The sequence below is a fragment of the Lethenteron reissneri genome, chromosome 25 (genome assembly GCF_015708825.2).
Source record: "Lethenteron reissneri isolate LAM-NWPU_2019-01 chromosome 25, ASM1570882v1, whole genome shotgun sequence".
Classification (NCBI taxonomy): Eukaryota; Metazoa; Chordata; class Hyperoartia; order Petromyzontiformes; family Petromyzontidae; genus Lethenteron; species Lethenteron reissneri.
In genome coordinates this window covers 17403712-17426180 of record NC_083803.1, presented here as the reverse complement: position 1 = coordinate 17426180, position 22469 = coordinate 17403712, and the positions used below count along the sequence as shown (strand labels likewise).

The 22469-nt window shown below is 53.6% G+C and overlaps 1 protein-coding gene across 2 annotated transcripts; it reads left to right on the top strand.

Annotated features, from left to right (window-relative positions):
- The first annotated feature begins 2337 nt into the window (after positions 1 to 2337).
- REL (REL proto-oncogene, NF-kB subunit) lies at positions 2338 to 20745 on the top strand. Of its 2 annotated transcripts, XM_061559581.1 has the most exons (11): positions 2372 to 2478; positions 4880 to 5091; positions 7979 to 8112; positions 10580 to 10728; positions 13517 to 13611; positions 14243 to 14380; positions 16218 to 16322; positions 17253 to 17471; positions 18993 to 19088; positions 19269 to 19337; positions 19479 to 20745. In XM_061559581.1, the coding sequence occupies exons 3-11, from the start codon at positions 8020 to 8022 to the stop codon at positions 20243 to 20245; spliced, it is 1731 nt and encodes a 576-aa protein (XP_061415565.1). In that variant the 5' UTR covers positions 2372 to 2478; positions 4880 to 5091; positions 7979 to 8019; the 3' UTR covers positions 20246 to 20745. The 2 variants fall into 2 exon arrangements, with proteins under 2 accessions (XP_061415564.1, XP_061415565.1); XM_061559580.1 differs by lacking the exon at positions 4880 to 5091 and having other exon boundaries at positions 2338 to 2478.
- The last annotated feature ends 1724 nt before the right edge of the window (positions 20746 to 22469 follow it).

The following is a 22469-nucleotide window of genomic DNA, read 5'->3' as shown; positions in this document are numbered from 1 at the left end:
ATACCTCTGCCATCAGATAGAGACACAATACCACGTGCTTTGTGAACAGCTGCGGCGCCTGCCATGCACTGGTCGAGGCGATGCGTGCAGCAGCATCGCGTTGGCACGAGACGATCCGAAAAACAACATTTTGCTCAATGTCCTTCATATTACGTAGCAAATATGCACGCTGTAAATCGGGCATTGTTGGGAAATTATCATCACTACCACGGCACGACGGTCGGTTTCTCGTTACCGAGCGCGGTCTCGCTGGATCGAGTGTGCGTGGGGGGTAGGGGGGAGTGCTCGCGTGCAGTAATGATTTAGTTTGCTAAGTCGGTTGGTATTTTCCCTCTTCAAGCATTCGCAGAACTTTACGTGTCAGAACGCTCTGCGTGACCTGTTTCACCGTCGCCTCGACACCAGCACTTCTCAACCCGTCCGGCGCGACAGCCTTCCAGCAAGGGGGGTGCGGGGCTGCGGCGTGGATACCGTGCAGGAGACATTTCCAACGCACAGGAAACGTCTGCGCCGCACCTTCGGCGATATCAACACGAACACCGTCCACAATGAAGACGTCGATGTCGTGCTCACGCAACAGACACACCAATGCACGGCATGACACGCATCGCCTACTTGCCAGCGTGTCCGACGAGAGTGGTGGACACGTGATGTGTGTCTTGTGGCACGAGTAACCCGGGCGAGGGGGTGCCGCGGCTGGAGTGCGGGGGGCGCAGGGGGCCCGTGGGCTTGGTTTGGGGGGGGACGTTTTGCCAACAAGAGTTGAGAACCTGCACTGCCACACACCCATCACAGTCACGCGCGTCCAGAGGAGACGTTGCATTCCCAACACGGCGTAGGGCTGTGAGGCAGGCGATGAGCAGCTCAATGTTAACTGGAGCAGGTCATCACTCGAGCCTCCTGAACACGCAGCTCATCATAAGCCACCGTCACCTATGGTCGATCCACTGCTGGATGAAGGCCTCCCCCAAGACGCCGCCACCTTTCACAATCCTGCAATACATCACCCATCCATCCACACAAGTGCGACAGTTGTTGAATTTCTCTTCACTGCGTTCCTCCGCTCTATTCGTTTTGCGTTTTGCAGTTTTGTTGACCCAGGTCTTCCTTGCGAAAGAGACTTAGCGTGGTCTCGTGACCCTGCTCACACAAACACACTCGGCTGGACCAGGATCTCTTTGCTCCGTCTCCTCGGGAGACGTCGCCCGTTGCCATCGCCGTCATCACCATCATCATTACTGTGATCCATCAATCACCAAAACGTTATCATTCTTAGCTGACTGGAGAGGTGTTCATCCTCATCAGCCATGGACGATCCACTGCTGGATGAATGCCTCCCCAAGCCGCCGCCATCCGTCACGATTCTGCGATGTAACGATCACCCCGCACGCGCGTTCCACTCCCTTATTTTGCTTGACCGGCGTCCAGAATCCCTTCAGCGTCGACATCGTGTTGGTGATGTCCCAGCCTCCGCGTGTCTGCGTGAACCTGGGCAGCGCTCGACATCTCCACGTGATAAGACAATTCGTCGGGCTACCATTTGTGGCCAGATGGCTTCTGGAAAAGAAGCCAATCGTGGACTTTACCTGGTTGAATAAACATTTGTTTTAGTGAGTTTCTTACCTTCACCTATACTTTGCACTCCTATCGTGTTTTCGTTTTGTTTATTGTTGTAACTTTCTGCCCCCCCCCCCCCCTCTTGCTGGTCATTCGTGACAAAGAGCTTTATAGCTCATCTGATTCCTCCAGCATCAATAAACATTCTGATTCACTCACAATCAGCCGGGTCCCCCTTCCGGCGCCATGCGCCCCCCCCCCCCCCCCCGTGAGCGCAACCAACTGGCACGGCAGCGTCGGGGGGCAACCCGCGCCTGGTCACGTGCTTCATTGCGTTCACTTTAAACAGCCAGGGTAGCTTAACAAAAATGATATCGCCGAGTTCTTCTTTTAACATGTTTTTATTGGTGGTGTTTTTCATCACGTAACTCGTAACGAGCGAAAATTCCCCCTTAAAACCACTGAAATGTCAAAGTGATTGATTCATTTATTGTTGCGCCCCCACCCCCCCTGGGAGAGAGGGGGAGGGGGCGGTCTACCCCACCCACGCCCCCTCCCCCCGAAACACGCGTGGCCTCACGCGCCTCGTGACGTCCGCCCGCCCACGGCCGAAAGCTCCGCCCTGCCACGCCGGCGTCGACCAATCGACGATCGGACAGGTCTCGCGTTCTCGCTGTTGATTGGTTGACGGAGTGTCTAGAGGCGGGGGGGGTGCGGGAACCTCAGTGACGTCACGGAGTCTATAAAAGGACCGCGAGCGCGCGTGGTTCATGAGAGGCGGCTGGAAGCAGGAGGCTGTTGTTGTTGTGGTGGTGTTGGTCGGCAGCTGCTGCTGCTGCACTCCGCTTGCTGTCGCCTTTGCGTAGCTAAGATATTTGTGCGTAGGGGCTTTGTCCATCACAATGGAATATCGCCGCTTCGGTGAGTCTTCGATACGGTGCTGCGTTGTTCGAGGAACGCGGATGCATTGCTGATAATGCTGTTGTTTTAGTTACATGGTATAGATTTAGTTGACTTTGATCAATATAAGTTGTGTACTAATTGCTGTGCAGACTTACATCGGAAATTGTAAACGTTAATGTTAAAAAATATATACTGTAATGTACTGTTTTCATTGTTTAAGTGTTTGTTTCTGGCACTGTATATTTGTTTGAAGTGATTATAATTATTATTGCAAATGTTGTTACCACAGTTGCTATGTTGAATGCAACTATATCTGTCCCGTCAATGTACTAAGCCGACATCACCGGTGCGATCTCGGAAGCTCAATCAAGAGCGAGCCAGCCTGGACAGCACTTGGCACGGCAAGGCCCTGTGAATAGCAGGTGTTATAGGCTGCTTGCTGTTGCCAATGAGTGGATGCGAGAGCGCAAGCACAAGTCGGTGTTGTACTGCACCTCAAACGCTCCCTACCCTCCTTCTTCACCAACCCTCCCTGAGCGAGCGTGGTGAAGTATGGCCGAACGACCGACACGATGAGGCCGTCGTGCATGAGCGGACTGCAGGTGAAAGGTGCTGTGGTGCACGTGGCCAGCTTGTGAGCTGCCTGCTGATGCCCAGTGTCTATAGGGGCACGTGGCCAGCTTGTGATGCTGCTTGGAGCACGTGGCCAGCTTGTGATGTTGTTTGGAGCACGTGGCCACGTTGTGAGTCTGCCTGGAGCACGTGGCACGCACGGTGTGTCCGTGCGTGCCGAGCGAGTGAGCGAGCGCCGTGCTTTCTGACCGAAGTTGTTGCTCCGTTTGTTCCGCGTTGGCGGCGTTGCTGTGCCCCCCCCCCCCACACACACCCCCCACCGTGGCCTCCGTCGTGCGGGACTGTGGTTGGGACTGTGGTTGGGGCTCCAGGTGGTAGCAGGCCGCCGGGTGCGGTGTGTAAACATCGCCACTGGGGAGACAAAGGCGGTCGGGCGTGGTGCTGGCCACCCACCCCCTCGTGTACCGTTCCGGCCTTAATAGGTGCTCGCTAACAGCACTTGCCCCTACAGTCTGCTAAGGCTATACGGGGGATCTTTGTCTTTGTACCTGTGCAGCACAGGCACACACACACACGCGCGCGCCTGCTTGTTCTTCGCGGAGGTTGTGTGGATGTGTGAGGCGAGGAGTATTAGATGCGAACAGCGCGCGCGTGTGTGTGTGTGTGATCAGAATGAGCATCTTTATTTAGACTGGAGGAATCCGATGAGCTATGAAGCTCTTTTTCACCGGTGTCCATGTGATAGAGGAGGAGAAGTCGTGTGCCTGTAAAGGAAGGGGCAGTATTGAAGAATGTAAGATGTGGTAGAATCGTGTGCACGCAGGAGTGTGTATGGGTGCCAATGGGAATGTGTGTTTTGTGTATAAATGTGCGTTTTGTGTATAAATGTGTGGTGTTTGTGTCTTGTGCGGTAGTGTAGCGGTTAGCACTACGCTGCGTTACGAACCTGGTGACTCGAGTTCGATTCCCGCTCGCGGCCAACACCAGTGACGATTAGCTGAATCGGACCTGGACCTCCCCTAGGTCGACTCGGCCTCAAATGAGTACCTGGTGCAGTGTAAAAACATCACCACTGGGGAGACAAAGGCGGTCGGGCGTGGTGCTGGCCAACCACCCCCTCGTGTACCGTGCCGGCCTTCATAGCTGCTACTTGCTAACAGCACTTGCCCCAACAGTCTGTTAAGACTATATGGGGGATCTTTGTGCACAAGACGTACAGAGGGCGGCGGCAGTGTTTGAGTGGGGAGGGTCTTGACCTGGACAGCCTTGACCTCACTATTCACCATGTGCTCTGAGGACAGCGCTTGGCACGCAGCTCTGATGGCGCGTCGCTGACAGAGCCGAGCACCACGTCTTGGGCAAGAGCAGCCCCCTTACGGTGTTGCTCGTTGTGCCTGAGCAGAATCCCGCAACCAATGTGCAACGATACTGGCAGCATCTGCGGAGGCATTGCGTAATGCCAGTGGGTTCGAGTTCAGGATTGGATCCGGCTCCCCAGTGGTGACAGGATAATAATCATGGTCATCATCGGCCATGAAGGTATCCCAAGGCCATGACCATCTCTCGCAGCCAAATGATGCAGCGATCCATCAAGTGCCACACACGAGCTGATGGCTACCGACTCGGTATTCATCATTGTCTGTGTGGCAGTCTACTTGTGGTGCGAGTCATCACTCCCCCCACAGGGAGCAGGTGCATCTGTTGTTGTTGTTGTTCAGTGTTAGGACAACACAGTGTTGGTCGCAGTGGTTGGAATGGGCCCTGTAAATGTCCGTACCCCTCTGCCTAACCCAGCGCCTTGACCGCCGCGACCCGCGGGTTGTCGCGCCGTTTGCACGTTGGGTAGAGCGACGCCGCTGTGGTCGTGGGTCTCTGGAACCCCTCGAGCGCAGGGAGAGTTCTGCTTCCTCTCTCTCTGCTGGGAACTTAATCTCGGCGCGCCACTCCGGGAAGGCTTCAATGCGGCCGATGGCATTGGACGCTGTGCTCGGGTGTCTCGGCGCCGCGCTCCTCACTTCTCTTCCCCATCCTGACGAGGCGGCGTGGGTTTCGCCCCGGGTGAGCCAGCGCGTGCCCTCTCCTTCCCCTTTCGGCGTCCCCCCGCATCCCGTAAGGGCAGCGGAAGCGCCGCCGGTTGTTGTAAGGAGCTACGAGAAGCCGTTCTCACGGTGTCGACTTTGACCTCGGGGTATTCCCGTGTGAGATGGCCGAGCGGCGAGCTAGGAAGTGATGGGTGGCCCCTCTGCACGCTCCCCACCTCTGAGCGCTTCCTGTGAAGAGCGTTTTCTGAGAAGGAACGATTCCGCGTAGAGGGCGTTTTATTGTCGACTATGGACTCGAGCGGAAGAGGTGAGCTGGGTAGACGTGGGTCTCGTGTGGGTCGGGACTCAAGATGAACTGTGTGTTTGAGCATCGGCTCGGCTTATTGTTTGACCAGTCGGTAGTAAGGGGGCGTAATTTACATCGTCTTTTGAATCAGCGTCTCAGCTGACCCACAACCGTGAATTAATGAATGAGCAATTTTTTAAAAAATATTCAAATTATAAACCCTCGCACGTGCTTAATTACAATCCTAACCTTAATTCAATCCCAAGCAAAGCACAATTCAGTATTTTGATTCCAAGAAAACATACGGCTCGCTCTTAAGCAAGCGGTAGGCACCGGTGTCGGGTCAGGATCAGGTGCAGACAGAACGGTTGGCGCACATACAGATGCAGCGTCAGCGAGGGCTGAGATACGCCGACGAATACCTGGAACACATTTTCCGAGAAAGAAACTCATCTCAAGTTCCTCTTGAGCAGCCCGTGTTTGTGTGGCGGGGGCGGCGGCTCAAGCAGCGCCCACGCGGCCTCGCGTGCCCCGGGCACCACGGGGCCCGTGACGTCCGGCTCGCGGTCTCCTCCGGGAAGCCCTGCGTGATGGTTAGGAAATGAGTCTCTCTGTACTTTCCTGCAGCCTTCTTGGTGCACGTACGCTACTGCCGCTCTAACAGGGGGGCCTGTTGTCACTGCGGAAGACGATCTGGCCCCCGTAATGAGCTCGCAATATATTTGTCCAGACGGCGCTCCGGTTTTGGCATCGCGCCTGACTGATGAGAAGAGGGAGTCGGGGATCGACTCACCCCACCATCACTTTGGTGTCGATAAAATAAATGCATTGTGACAAGTCAATGGTGATGGAGCCATATAAGACGGGCATCTGACTTGAGAATGTGGAGTTCGTGAAGATGGCACTTTTTTCACTTGGAAGTGAAAACCACTTCTGATCTGAAAACCACCCCCGCCGCCACAAACCAAGTGGGATGCGGTAGTGAGCAGTGGAGGTCGGCGAGAGAGGGGACACAGCTTGCTTCGGAGCCGATCGGTTCAACTGATTTGCTGCACGAGTTTTTCGGAGCTGCGGTTTTTCCCGCTGCATTTGTTCACTGGTTCTAACTTGGCAAGTGTTGATTCGAGCGCTGAAAACATCGGGATGATATCAGCGGCAATCCACCAACCCCACATCCAAAGTCGCTTGGTGAAAACATCTTCAATACTTGACATTTAAAATAGTGCACAATGGATACTGCAATAACTGCCGTTCATTCAAAGGGTGTAATTTATAGGAAAATGTTCCGTGTTGGTGTTGCGTCTGCACGACAGTACAGTACACGCGTAACCACATTAGTGAGACCAAATGTTGACTATACCGACTACACGAACTCTCTTGCTGGTGGCGATGCGTGTTTACCCAGAGCGGAAGACGCACGGCTGCGTGCGCGCAAAGCGTACGCATCTCGTCGCCGCTTGACAACAACCACAATAATGAGAATATGAATTGTTTCTGGTAGAGCGCCGTTCACGCCGGCGCGTACCACCGGGGCGCTTGACACGCGATTAACGACCGTTCGCACGGCGGCTGGAGCGATAAACCGGCTCGTAAACCACGCCGGGGCCGCACGATGCGACTCCACCGCAGCTTCCTCCTGCGGAGAAGGGGAAGGAGGAACCTCTCTCGCACCTTCTCTTCCGCCCAATGTCGAGGCGCTTTGAGATGCAGTAACCTCGCGGCTCGCGGAGTCTTAAAGTGCAGAAGCTGCAGCTGCTGAGCTTTAATTCGTCAGTCCACTGCTGGATGATGGCTTCCCCAAGCTGTGCTGGTCGTGCGGGTTATTTGACCGTGCTTCACCACGCTGGCCCGAGCGGGTTGGTGATGGCGGGCAGCATAGGTGTGGGAGCATAGAAGGACGGTGATGGATTTTAAGGTGCGAGTGTGTGTGAGTGTGTGCCACGCAAGGGCCTACTGCGGCTGTCCGACTCGAGTGAGAATTGATAACTATTTTTGCATCTCATTTGTAAACGATATACTGAGGGTAACGTTTAGCTTCGATTTACAAATAACGGGGCACAAAAGACAAGACAACAAAGAGTCTTCTGGAATTGAGTCTATTTGTGACAATTACTTTACTTGCCTGGGGGATGAATTGTGACATTGCCTGCTTAGTGACGGCACAATCGCCATTGAGTAAGTCAGGCTGGTGTTCAACCACAAACAACATCTAATTCCATTTAAACTAAACTATTTATTTACTTAACATATAAGGCCCACTGTACTATATAGCTCGACGAAGTGGCTGATGTAGAAATGTAAAGCAGCCAAATACTCTAAACGCATCACGTTGATTCTAAATGTGGAGGGAACAACTGGAGAACCCCGAGAAAAATCCCCGCAATCATGGGGAGAGAGACATTCAAAGTCCAAATACACAGCAGCAGGCATCAGGGTGGGGATTGAACCCACGACCTCCTGAATACCAGGCGAGGTAGTTAACATCTCTCAGCCACCGATTAAAAAATCTGTTGTCAGGTCTCCGATGTCGAGCGACGTCGATGCATCACTGTCACGGGGCGTTGTGTTGCGTGTGGTGATCGCGGCCGTGCCGCTCTCCTCTCGCCGCGTCTCCCAGATCCGGCCCTGGTGATCGTGGAGGAGCCCAAGCAACGGGGCATGCGCTTCCGCTACCAGTGCGAGGGCCGCGCCACGGGCAGCATCTTCGGCGAGCGCAGCGATACCAGCACCAAGACCTACCCTGCCGTGCAGGTGATTCGCCAGTGCCCGCCTCTCCCCGTCCGCGTCCCTTCTCTCGCCTCCAGCGACACCGCGGGCGGGCGCCCTCTCACGAATATAACACGGCAGGCAGAGCGACGCGGCGCTCGCGCGACCCTCGGCTTGGCTGATACTCGCCTCCCACCATTTATACGATGGAGGGGGAAGCCCATTAACATCGACAGCTCCGCCAACCCCCACACACTCCCCACATTAACGCCACAACGCCTATCCCATGTGTGATTTTGAAATGGAGCTGCTTCACGCACCGGGCTTTTGTAATTGGTATCGAGCAGATAGGCAGCGCCGGGGCCGATAAGCGAAATTGTCTGGTCAAAGGGAATTTTTTTATTCGTTGTCATCCGCTGGATAAACTACACATCGCAGGCTTTCCAATGACTCGTCATTCATTGAATTTGGTGGAGCGGGTCTCGGAGAAGTTCTCTGAAAAATTCATGCAAACGTACCGATTGTCCTCTTCCACAGTAGACGTCACAAGACATCCACCCACGGACCCCCTCCCCCTACTCTGCAATCTGCGTCGACGTGAATCTAGTGGTGACGCGGCGTTTGGCACACTGCACGATGAACCCAGCCAACCGAGCCTGATTCACGGCCACGGCTAACATCGGTGGCGAGTAATATCGCAATCGATCTCGGCTCCGTACCCCCCGCCCCTACGCCAACCCACACTGACCAGCGTGGTGAAGTATGGACAAACAACCCCCATGACCCACGCTGTTGCGGGGGGGAGGCTTTCATCCAGCAGTGGATCGACAATGGGGCTGTATGCTATTTTATATGTATGTTGTTCTGAATGGCGGAGACGATCGCTTTACTTGAATGACCGCAACCATTGGGGTGCCAAAGCCGATTGCCGCTCGGGTGCCAGTCCCAAGACACCCGTGCCCATTGGTGAACATCGCTACACAGCGCCGTGGGTGTGCGGGTGTGCGGGTGTGTGCGTGTGCGGGTGTGCGGGTGTATGCGTGCGGCCTCCCCCGCTGCTCTGGGCAAAGCTTCTCGCTGCCCTTGGTGGTCAACTCCGTTGCTGGAGGAAGGCCCCCGTCCCCCGCGCCGCGTCGCGTGGTGCAACCCGCGGGGGGGAGATGTGAGCGGTGGCTGTGAAGTCGCCTCGTGCGGCGGGCGCCCCGTTGGAACCGACAGCGCCGTGAATCTGGCACCGTCAAAGAGAGACATTTAATCCGGCCGTGGTTCATCGGTCATCATCATTGTCATATCGGTGAGGGCTCTCGTTTACAGAGGGACTTTTTATAGACCATTAAAAGGAGTTTCTTATCTGTGGAATGGCACTCAATTTTTACATCATGCTGGTTCTAGTAAAAACAAAGACATCTATGTATACACGTACGCACACATGCATGCAAGTGTATAAAGCTGTGTGTGTATATATCAACTGTGCGTGTGTGTGCTTTGCGTGCCATGTACTCACGCGTGTAATGCACCTGTGTTCACCTCTGTAGTAAGCGTGCGGTTTAGCCCTGCGCGTGCGCGTGTGTATAAATGTGGATGCCAAGTAAAGTCTTGCTGGTGATAAACGTACTCCACCGGGCGTGGCAGAACATCGTCTATTGGTGGACGAGGGCTCCCTCTTGAAAACTAACACCGGGACGCCCATCCTCCTCTGCTACCCTTTAAGTCTGCAACTCCGTTCCCCCAGCAGTCCTAGCTGTCGACTGCCTGCCTGTCCCTGGTCACGTCCAGGCTCCAAGATCTTACTCTTTCTGCCTCTGCGTACGGCTCTCGCTTTCGATAAAAACAAACATGCACGGTGCATTGAGATGCACTCGCATTCAGAAGCTGTGCAAATCCAAATTGTCATCTATCATGTATTTTAAGTCCCCTTCCAGGACCATTTTCTGAGAAAATATTAAAATTCATATTTTATAATTCATTGTCTCATTATTCGAATGTCTGCCTCTCATGAGGTGATGTCAATAACACAATTGTAATGTATGTCCAGAATACATTATGGATGACATTGGTCGCGAAAGCCTACGTGTTAAACTGTAATATACATGTCTGTCGTTGAGTCAGAGGTAAATGCGCCGAGGTGGCCTGGTGTCCCGCTGATCAGTCACCGAAACAGCGCCTCGAAGTTCCTGGGTTAAAATCCAGGTTTTGGCTGCCCGTGATTAAATGGGGTTCAAGTTGGTGATCTCAGCTCGGTCACCAATCACTGCGCAAAATAAAACACCATCGCATTCATTTACCTTTCCTGATTTGGTATTCCAGCTCTGAGTAATACCGCAATAGACACGTGACGAACACTGCAGGGCAGGTGCAGCATGTGCCCCTTGTGTGGATAGAGAGGACGACTGAAGCCACTTTAGCGGTAGTTCCGTGACCGTTATATTCCACGGCTGCTCTCAAAGCGATGCGCTGCTCTCCATAAAAGATCCAAATGTCCATTTGTTCCTGCCGCGCGTGCGCACTGCAGGTGCAGAACTACAGCGAGCGCGTTCTCCTGCGCGTGTCGCTCGTCAGCAAGGAGGAGCCCTACCGGCCTCACCCGCACGCGCTCGTCGGAACCGACTGCAACGACGGCATCTTCCAGACGACGCTCGAGCCACCCGACCTCCGTGTTCAGTAAGGACTCGCACCCCCATCGCACCCCCATCGCACCCCCATCGCACCCCCATCGCACCCCCATCGCACCCCCATCGCACCCCCATCGCACCCCCATCGCACCCCCATCGCACCCCCATCGCACCCCCATCGCACCCCCATCGCACCCCCATCGCACCCCCATCGCTGCCCATCTTCGCAATGCCCATCGCCACCATCACGGCTCATCTCCCTCATCGTGAGCCGTCACGGGCACACACGCTGATGCACGGCGTGCGCACGGGCCGGCAGCATGGAGGGGAAGGTTCAAGGATGCAGGGTCTGAGTTGCGTGTTGGCGGACAACGTTGGTTTCCGCCTGTAATGCGTGCCTTTGTATTTGTTGTCCCTGGACCCTGCAGACAGTCTGTTTCAAGTTTAATTTGTTTAACTATGTGATAAATAAGAGAGCAGACTAGTCTCATTTGCAAAAGTGACTTTGTGTTGAGAGACCAAAACTCCTGCTGAGATGTGAGATGCAAAATGTCAGCACAGAAAGTGGAATATTTCTGCGATGGCTGTGCACATTCTTGAGTTGCCCCTCGCGTATTTGTGTGATTTCTCTGGGCACTCAGATTTTCTCCCAACTTGTCAAATACAATATTCTTTGCCATTTTGGCCATTCTCCACTAAAGTGGTGCACGAGTGGCTTTAGTGCTCAACACGCTGCTGGCAGAGGCTTCCATCCACAAGCAGAGTTTTGTCGGTAAATATGGGAAACGGCTCTTTAATTGTGGGAATTCATCATTTCCTGTTAAGTGCTCCTCTGGAAGAATTCTAGGTATTGCTTTCTCTCCAAGGCAATTCGGACAGGACGTCCGTCGATGTGGAGTGTTCACTCCCCCGCCTTCCTTCTCCCTCGACTCTTTGCGGCGTTTCAGCAAAATGGGATTCTTGCTGGGAAAGGCCGAATGATGGAACAGCTGTGGGCTTCGGTGCAGTTTTACGGTCGTGGGCTCTCGACACGGATTTTTTGGCAGCGCTGCCCAACGCATCTGCGTAGCGCTGACCTGAGTTCGGGGCTGGGGGGTGCCTCGTGCTCAAACACCCACGGACCTTGTTCGGAAACACGAGGTCGTGCAGCAGAAGCGGCAACAGCTCTGTGCAGTCCAATGCAAGCGAGTTTTTGCTGAACTCGCAGAAACACGACCTCTCCGTGATGGATTGCCCGAGTGCATCTACGCATGAAAGTGGCCTAAATAATAAAGCTTTGATATCTATACTCTGCAAGCAGTCAATATTATTGATGTGGCACTCTAGAAATACTTCTGTTTGTAGATGGCATACTGTGAATGTGTTCTGATACTACACGACCCCAAGCGCCACCACAAGCACCGTGCTCGTCCACACAAACGACGAGCCGTGCCACAAACAGAGAAGCTTCATTGCAAGAATAACAGCTTCTGTTTACGTATTGTCGAATGCAACAGCATCTCACGACGCTCTGCATAAGCGAAAAAACGACGTGAGTGCAGAGGGGGAGATGGGGGCAGAGACTTGCTGGGGAGGGGAGGGCAGTACCACGGCACGGCCTAGGGCCTTCAACTGAATTCGGAAGTTGGCGATGGCTGGCAGCAGCCCGGCAGTGACAATGGAGCAACGCGAGCCGCACTCGGGCACTCCGGACGGTAGAAGAAGTTTGGAGAGAGAAAAGAAGCATAAATAAGTACTTTTACATCTTAATTTTAAAGGTTAAATTAAATCAAAACCAACGCGTAAAATCTCGTAAGCCTCCCGGACCACAGTAGAAACTTTGCCTTATTAATGTTCGTCGCTTATTTTGCGGCATCAGCTCCATCGGGGACGAGAGTCTAGCGTTACCACTGCTCACGGTTACCAGATGACACGTTTATCCTTGATGGAGCGGCCTCGCATTTGTTGCCCCCTTTGTGGACGATGGGATCTATCGGCACCGACAACGTCACAACGCCGCTCTCAAGGCCAACTTGCAGCAGCGGCGCGTTTATCGGCCGACCACTTAGCAACAAATGGATTGCACTGCAGCGAGTTGATAGGTTAATGATGGTGGGGTAAAGCGTGGGTACACATCTATCTCTTCCATCGAGAACAAGCAAGGTGACATGTCCCTCGAAAGAGTGAGAGAGAGAGTCCTGGAGCACTCGTGCCCGCCGTGTTGCCACTGCGTTACTTCTGTTGGCGTAGCGCCGCTTGTCTGACTGCGATCGTCTCTGTTATTACCGTCACTGCATCTCACGGGGAATGTCCGTAGACTAAAATAAACAGTCTTGAGTGAGGGGCACGTTTACAATAAATACCACAATCGCCGCTTCGTAGGCAGCAGTGTAAGCGCACGCACGCACACACACGTACCATGGCACTTTGCACAAAAAAATGCTTTTAGCAACAAAAAAAAAATTGCTCTCGCTGCCCAATTCCACCTCAAACTGCTAGAGAGCAGACGCTGGGCACGTGCAGCAGAGCAAAGTGGTGGCGAGGGCAGGGGCTCAAGGGCGGGACCGGACCGCGAGATCGAGCCAACCGGGCCGTCGGCTCGGTTACACAAAGGAGGGGCCTGGGCGCCATAGCATTGCGGTTGTCCGATTGCCCGTCCCAGCCACCCGTATTTATCGAGGGACTGGGACACATTCAACTGAGAACGTGAAGGTGGCGGCGCCACTTTTATCGTTTTATTTTAAGTACGCGGCGTCGTTATCTCAGCGATCTGCCGCGTTTCATTCGTCTGAAGTGCTGCGATCGTCGCGCTCCTTGACGGGCCTGTGCTCTTGTCCGCCCACGCTTTGTGACGCCAGATTCCAGAACCTGGGCATCCAGTGCGCCAAGCGGAAAGACATCATGAGCGCCATCCGAATGAGGGTCACCAAACAAAAGATCGACCCTTTCAACGGTGAGCCTGCCGAGCGCGAGTGGAGCGATGACGACACGACGGGAATCGCCTTCGTGGTTTTCGCCAGCAGCTTCTGAAACAACAGTTCTGCAGATGCATCCTGATGCACACGTTGCCCAAAATCGTATTGCGTTGCCTTAATTAAGTTTTTTCACGTCTGGGCTCTCAAGAAATTCCATGAAATCATAAAATTCCAATGAGGTGGCATTGTCTACATACTTCACAGCCGCTCAATTGCAGATTTTATTAAACGGTTCTGATCATGTCTGGCCCTTTCAGAGCGGAGGTTAGCATGTGAGTGCATACTGAGTAATAATACTTTGTGGCGGTATTCATTTATGTTTTTTTAAAATCATAAATGGCATCGTCATGACCACAGGCATAATACCCTGGTGATTTATAAAACCAGACCAGGGTTGGCGTTTCTGACCGGAGCGGGGACATTTCCAGACCTGTGGCATCGCGCCCATTTCCAATGAAGGTTGATTTGCCGAGTCCCTCTGTTATGTTCCGTGAATATCAATCCACCGATGCTGATTCCGATTGACCTGACATGTTGCTCCCTGTGTGTTTACCGCCCCGTGTACCCCCTGTGTGTGTACCCCCCTGCATGTACCCCCTGTGCTCACAGTGGGCGGGCTGGCATTTGAGATGGAGGGCCTGGACCTCAACGCCGTGCGGTTTTGCTTCGAGGCCTTCCTCATCAACTCGCACGGCTCCATCGTGAAGGCCCTGCCGCCCGTGGTCTCCAACCCGATCTACGACAAGAGTGAGTCGCTCACGGCCGCTCCTCCTCCTCCTCCGCACGCCCGCTCGGCGTCTCCCTGGAGGCCGTCTGCGGCCCCTGGTGCTGCCGGGTGGCTCCTCTGGCCGAGCATGAGCCAGGCTTAAATCTGCTGAATTGGTGTTGCCTTGAGCGAGGTTCAAGGCTCCATCTCCGATTCATCACTTGGAACAAGAGCACTTTGAGATGCTCGGCTCTCGTGCGGAAGGCACCCGGGGGGCATTTGCCTTGTCAAACGGGCAAGGACGATACTCCTCTCCATTAGCATCCCTGAGCCACTGGTGGAAATTCCACATTCACATGGCAAGGACAAGGCTGTATTTCGGACAGGCATTGTCAACTTATCACAACGTATAATTTTGAGCCGTGCGTCACGATCACTTGTGTGTGTGAAATATTGCACACATTATAAATTGGATTACTGTTGCATGATACATTTGATGATCAACCCCCAGACGGTGTGGGTGACTTTCAATAATAGGAATTATTGACATCTATTTTTCATCGCACTCAGTATACGTGCTGTACGATTACAATAAGTCGGCTGTTCTTCGATATGACCGGATTCTCGATAATTGCGGCCAAAACCGAACACGCGGTTATGTATCGTGATGTCCGATTACAGAGAAAAAATTACAAACCTGGAAGTGCCCACGCACTTAGCGATATTTACCGGCGTCGAGGAGGGCGGCAGAGAGGGAACCTGGCGCCCGTGGGCGTCGTTATCGCCGATCGCCGCATCATCCACCGGGCCCGGCACGCACCGTCGCCGGGCCTGCAGGGCGACTGCCGCTGTCCGCACACGCCGCGGCTTTGCTTCTCTGCTGCGCGCGAGCGCCTCCTTGAACGCCGGAGCGCCGCTGTGCACGTCGTGTGGCGGCACCGCGCGGAAATGTTCGTCTGAAATGTGTGATTTGTTGCCGTGCAATCTTGATAACTTCGAAAGCGCTCATGGCCCCATTTAGTCACTTGCCGGAATTCCACTGTGTGGGTATATCTCGGTGTACAAATGAAATTTCTGAAAAGGTGGCGAGACCGACACCAATAACAACACGGGGACGAAGCGGAGGCGTGTCGCGGCGTGCATCTCCACGCGCTTTTATCGCCGTCGGAAATGTTCGCGTGGATGGGAGGCGAGGAGCGTGCCGTGCTCGTGTGTGGGGCCTGTAAGCAATTGTGCGTTCAGTTTGGAGTTTGGGCTCAAGGAGTGTCGCTCTTCCAACAGTTTAGGAGGGGCTTTTGAAAGCTTTTATATTAATAATTATATAAAAATTTGCACAGTACAGGCTGCTAAAGAAATCACAAACGCCACCGTTGACAAACACGGCCATAAAAAGAGGAGTGGTGTTTTCGTGCAGGTGGTTGTTGTGTTCTAGCGGTGAGTTACTGCTCGCAGCGTGTCAGTGCTAGTGACGTGTAGCAGTAGGAATGTGTTAGAAGGCTATAATTTGAATTTATAAAACGTCTATAAACAGCCATGGAGGAAAATGTCACATCGTGTTTTGAAACCTGGTTAGTGCAGGCGAGGTGCTCTCGTTGGGTGATTTCGAGGTGCTGCTCGGCTTCGTGCGGCCGCAGACCTCAGGTCAAAGAACCGTAGGTTGCTGTCCCTGATCCGAAGCGCGGGTAGAATGCTACAGGCCAGAGATGGAGTCGAGGCCACGTTACGGCAGAAAGTGCAGATGGAACGCTCTATAGGAGGGACGGGCAGCCGCAGGAGCCGGTTTCGCCGGCGGGAGCAAACGCCGCACCGCGCGTGAACGGGCGCGTGAACGGGCGCGCGAACGGGGACGTCAACTTGCCGTGTGGCGTCCGTGTGCAGAGGGGTGCAACACCTCGGAGCTCAAGATCATCCGTCTGAACGAGCACTCGGGCTGCGCGGCGGGGGGGGACGAGCGCTACATCCTGTGTGACAAGGTCCAAAAAGGTGAGACCATCGCTCGCTCAGCCGCTCAGCCGCTCAGCCGCTCGCGTGAATCTCTCTGCACAGCCGAGCTACGGGTCAGCCAGATAACTCGTTCCAAAAATGCATGTCAAACAAAGTCGAGTTGCTGCACGCGTATAACGTTGCAGAAATGACGAGTTCTTAGAAGCGCTGCTATGAATGTGTTTTTATTTACACTGTAAAAACATTTACCGCAGTTTTCCGGTGAAACCCTTATCTTGATTCATTTGCTACCGAGCGGCCTGCAGCTATGCTATGTTTCAACTCTGTTAGTGAAGGTCGAGCATTAACAATGATCACCTCCAATCCTACAGATGCTTATAGCTGATCTACAATAGGAACATATCATAAGAGTTACGAGTTATGATTTACAGCCTCTTTGTCAGGCGTCTGCTGGCCGAGGCCCGCGCCATGGCAACCGTGGAGTTGTTTGACCGTACTGCAGCGCACCGCACCGCACCGCACTGGTCAGTGTGGGTTGGCAGAGGGAAGTGGGGCCCAGGATTTGTTGAGATATCAGCGAGTGACATCTGAGCCGGTCCCAGGCCCCCCCCGTTGACCAACCCCAAATACTTATCAGTGTAGGCAAATACGGTCAAACTACCCCCATAACTGACACGGCATGGGGAAGCCTTCATCCAACAGTGCATTGACGTAGAGCTATAATTTACATGAAATTCTAGTTGATGTATCCACTTATGCATCCCTCTCATCTTATTTCGCGGTTTGTGTGCGGTGTGTGTGTGCGTGCGGTGTGCGTGCGGTGTGTGTGCGGTGTGTGTGTGCACGTTGTGTGTGTGTGTGTGGTGTGTGTGCACATTGTGTGGTGTGTGTGTGTGGTGTGCGTGTGGTGTGTGTGCATGGTCTGTGGTGTGTGCACGCGCGCGTCGTTGGCTCCCTCCCGTAACGCAGAGGACATCGCGGTGCGCTTCTTCGACGAGGACGCCTGGGAGGCGCGGGGCGTCTTCTCGCAGACCGACGTGCACCGGCAGGTGGCCATTGTGTTCCGCACGCCGCCGTACCGCGACGGGCACACGGCCGCGCCTGTGTGCGTGCGCGTGCAACTGCTGCGGCCCTCGGACGGGGAGACCAGCGAGCCCTTGGAGTTCCACTACACCCCCGTCGACACCGGTGAGGGGGGCGGGGGGGCGGCATCGACACGAAGGCCGAGGGTCGTGCGAGGACCCGACGCCGATGTTTGCTGCGCCGGAGGCCGAATTACTTCGCGTTGGCAAGCCTGCGTCTCCGTTCCGACCAATTTTCTCCCTTCGATTGCAAACAAAGTCTTTTTAACACGCTGCACGCGCGCTCGATGATTACCAAAGGCGTCTCACGTTTGACGTACACGTTAAGGTGGAGGCCTCGAGTGCGTCTCGCTCGACTTTGACGGTGCTCGTAATTTGTATCGGTGCTGTCCACGTCACGCCAGGATGCCGTCTATTGATCTTGAGACATGTGTCGTGCGTGGCGACCTCATTCGAATTTGGCTGGGGACGATTGGTCAACGTGGAGTCGCGAACCGCGATGGGTCACGAGCACTGGTTTTTGGGATAGTCCCCGGTCTGCAGCACGCCGAGGAATTTCGCGAGCCAGGTGCTAGACTCGGCAATCCGTCACGGAGCCTCGGGCAAGCACTGTGGCGGCAGTGGCGGCCATCTCTTTTAGTTGGCCCTGTGCCAGTGGGGCAGCTCCCTCCTTATGTCATTGTTTATAAACTCCACTCCATGTGACCCACCACACTAGTATGCACATTCAGCCACTGAATGCATCCGACGGTGGTCATCATAGAAACCTGTTTCCCGTGGGAGTAGTCGTGAGGTTGGGAAATACCGCTGTGGGTGACCGTGATTGCGCAACCGAAATCGAGAAATGCGCGTATTGCTCTTACCTGTGAATCAAGTATCCATATCGGATGGGGAAATCCCAGTCGTGTGGCGAGAATCCCAGCCATATAATCCGTACAGATTTTCTACTCACTTGACTATATAGGCTGAGAATTGCATTTCTGCGTGGGCCCTGTTAAAATAGAATTGAGTCAAAAATTCTGAATTCCATAAAATTTCTGGGCCCATCGGTTCTGTCCCGACTTTCCCCAGCTGCTGGTATGGTGGGGGGAGGGGGGGAGAGGCGGGGGGTGGGGGGCCGGTCATCGTGCGTCTAGCCAGTCGTCGCCCCCTGCACACGCGTTGGCCTCGTCTTTCGTGTGGACGTCAGAGAGGAGGGCAACTAGACCGCATTTGAGGAGGCCGATGTGGAAACAATTGGGCGTTTGTTCTTTTCACGGCAAGCAAAAGGGGAAGTGACCGGCGATGAGGAATTCGCCAGGGTGTATAAATGGTTCTGCTAATGCCAGCAAATTTCATTATCTCTTCACAGCTCTAAATACCATTGCTGATTTAGTAAAAAAAAAAAAAATTGCCGTACGTGCAAAGTGCATACGGACGCTTTGCAGAAATGAGGTTGCCTCCTGCACTACAGGCGGCACCATTGTTCTGCGTCGTGACGGCCGCGGTGCCATATATACCCATACCGAGGACTTCTTTTTAAAACGTGTCTTATATATTTTTTATTATTTGGGATTTTTCATGTGCCTCTTAATTTGCTGAAATCGCATATCAATCACTTAAAACACCTCAAAATTTCAAATCGCAGATCCTCACCACCTGCAGCAGAAGCGCAAGAAGAAGCATTCGGCCTTTCAGAGCTGCGCTGCGGAGGCCTCCCAGGGAAGCTGGTGTGAGCAGAACGGTGAGTTCCCCCGGCAATCACTCGACTCTCCACTCTGATCGCGAGCCCCACGGGTCGTCAATATGTCGCCGAGCCGAAACGCCAACTTTTGAAAAGTTTTCTCAAACGCCCCGTCAGAAGCGATTCTTATCTCACGAACATTAAAACTTAAATTCGCCTCTGCTTTGCTGTCGAACCCAGGAGAGTCGTCGGTGGCCACGTGCAACGAGACGAGACGCCGGCTCAAAGTGAAGCTGCAGCAGCACAAAGGTAGAGCGTCGAACGCGCGCCAAGTCTAGCGACGCACGCCAGGCGACGCGCCGCTTTCACGACGGTGTTGTGTGTTTTTTTACGCGACCTCGACGTCGCTTTTTCAAAAGCGTTAAAAGAAACGTTCGCTTCGTCCTGCAGAGCCACGGAAGCCGGCGGAGCTCGCGACGTCGCCGCCGACGCCGGTGAAGCCGGAAGCCATTCCGGCGTTCGTGCCCTACTTCTACCCGGCATCGCCGGCCGGCTACGGCACGGCGCCCACGGGCTGCTGCCCGGCCGGCGAGCCCGAGCCACCGCTCGCCGCGCCCACCTACCGGGGCAGCCTCTCCCTCTTTGGGCCGGACGCCACGCGGGGAGGGGTTCCCGGCGGCCACGGCGGCGGCGGCGGCGGCGATGGCGACGGCGACGAGGGAATCAACGTCCTTGACCGGGCGCTCGCGACCATCGACGCGGCGCTCAAGCGCACGCAGCCCGCCGAGCAGTACGGCTGGCACGCCGGCGCGGCGGCGCCGACGTACGCCGTCGCCTGCGTGCCGCCGCGCCCGCCGCTCCCGTCGTGCGCGCTCGGAGAGGAGGGGCCCGGCGCCAGCCTCGCGCGCGGGACGCCCGAGCGTCCGCAGAGCGCCGGCACGGAGACGCCGCACGTCTTCCGACAGCTTCACCATCGCCAGCAGCGACCGCACGAGCACCATCAGCACCTCCAGCACCACGCGCAGCAGCACCACGTGGGAGAGGCGTTCCTCGGCGGGGGCAGCGGCGTGTTCCACGCGAGGCCCCAGACGTACACGGAGCTGCTCACGGGGCAAGTGCGGGGGGGCTTCGCCTTCCAGGAGCCGAGCTCAGCGCCGCTCGACATGCCCTATGGGCTGTGCGTCGGCGGCGGCGTGGACGTGGAGCACAGCGGCTGACGGCGCTGGGTGCCACCACCGGCGTCTGGGCGCTCGACTTGGCTGTGCGCTCTGTGTACACAAACGTATTATTTTTCAACTTTATGAGTTTTTTTACTACGTATGCGGCTTGAATGTAATTAGCTTTTGTAGAAGTTTTTACCGTTGGCTGCACGATTTCTGCGTAGAACGTTGAGGGGGCATTTTTACTCGTTTCTGAGATGTCGATGGGATTTTGGTATCCGCGCGAATTCCACTGGTGCATATTGGTTACTGGTGCGAGGTTCTTACCAAGCCGTCCGGTTGAAGGTTTTAAAAAGAATCCTTGCTGCAATTACAAGAGTAATATATGTTCGTGTTTTCATTATGATTACCATAAGTGGATTTTAAAAAATGTACGTGTATTTTTACCCGTTGCTTTCAAAGCAATCCTGATTTACCGTTATTCAGTTACTGAATTGTGTAATGTGACATCCTTGTGCGATGAAGCTCTATTGAACAGTTGTGTGTTCACGGTGGTGGCGGTGGGGTGCCGGGGAGGGGGAAGGGGAGGGGGCGCTCGTAAGCGCCCTCTGAGTCACGAGTCACGCGCTTCGCGGTCTCTGTGACGTCGTGGAAACGTCCATTGCTGCACGGGCGGGTGGGGCTTTCAGAGGAGGGGGGCGGCTGGGGGTTGGGTTACTTCTCATTTTGGAACTTTAACTTTGAAAGCGTTTCTGTTTCCTGAGCCTGATGTTGAACTAATGTTTTACTCTGAAACTGAATTTTAAAGATGTACATATTGTACTGAGTAAAAAGTTGTTTTTTTTCCCTAATACAAATGTTTGACATTTCGACTGCGAGCTCTATCCCTCTGAGACATGCCTGCGTTTGGTGCAAATTCAGTCCGAGGAGCTGAAGCTACACTCACAGACAATTTATACGCTTTCATCAAAATCAAAGCGAAATATATGCAGTGAGTCAGGTAGTTTTTATTCACGATACGACATTCAGCTCGCTGGTCAATTGTTTTTATTCGCTGGTTTTATCACGAGTGCGGTGCGTTTTGGAAATGCTCGGACAAAAAACAACACACGTTTTTTTCACAACAGCTGTTTTACGTGTTTATTTTATATTTTCACCATAAATTTTTGCACGAATGGCTCCATTTTCACTCTAACACGCAGCAGGCTTCCACGACCAATATTATTTATAAAGGTTTTTGGGTTAGATCGTGTAAGTATAAGTGTGTCGTAATCCTTCACCACCCTACACAGCCAGTAAGGTTTGTCACATAAGCAGAACGCGCTAATTACTAGTGTAGTGTATAGTCGTATATAGTGTGGTGTATAGTGTAGTTTACTACTTTAGCCCACCGGTGTGTTGGAGACTAAATCCACAACATTTACAATTCGAGATGTACCGTGACGGTTCGCTGGTAAGTCCATCAGCCAGCACCATCGGGCGATTTGCCAGAAGAGTGAAGCCATCCACCTGCTGCTTCCGGTCTTAAAGAGAGCGGCAGCAGCAGGGTGACCGTCATCGCTGTGAGCCAATCAGCGGAGGAAGGCAGAGAGGTGTTTATTGTAAACCTACATTATGGATGACCACTGTCATCCATAATGTAGGGTTTTTTTGGTGTTAAATCGCCTAAAAATAAATGCGTCATTGAACCTGCCACCACTCGACACAGCCAATTAGAAAGGTTTGTAACGTAAACAGAACATGCCAATTCGTTACGAGTACAGCACACCGGTGTGTTGGCGAGTAAATCCACAACATTTGTACAAGTTTAAATGTGAATCATTGTAAATGTGTATTTGCTCTCCAACACACCGGCGTGCTGTACTAGTAACAAATTGGCGTGTTATATTCACGTGACAAACCTTACTATTTGGCTGTGTCGGGTGGTGGCGAGTTTAACGACACATTTATATATTTACGTGATATCAACTAAAAAAACGTGTATTATGGATATACAACCATAGATTGTTAATCACAGTTGATTAGCATGTGTTGCATTTACAAGGAATACAATTGTAAGGTGTATTAATAATGCGCTTCCAGGCCGCAATAAGCCTGGAGCTGTCGGAGCGGTTAAAATTGTTTATATTTCTCTCAATTTCAATAGATTCTCGAATTAGTCTCGGCCAGTAATTAATTATTAGTCTTGCACAACACTTCAACGTTATCAAAATCAATTGAATGACCTTGTTGGCAAGCATGCTCTGCGACTGTAGAAAATGCTGGAGGGTTACGACACATT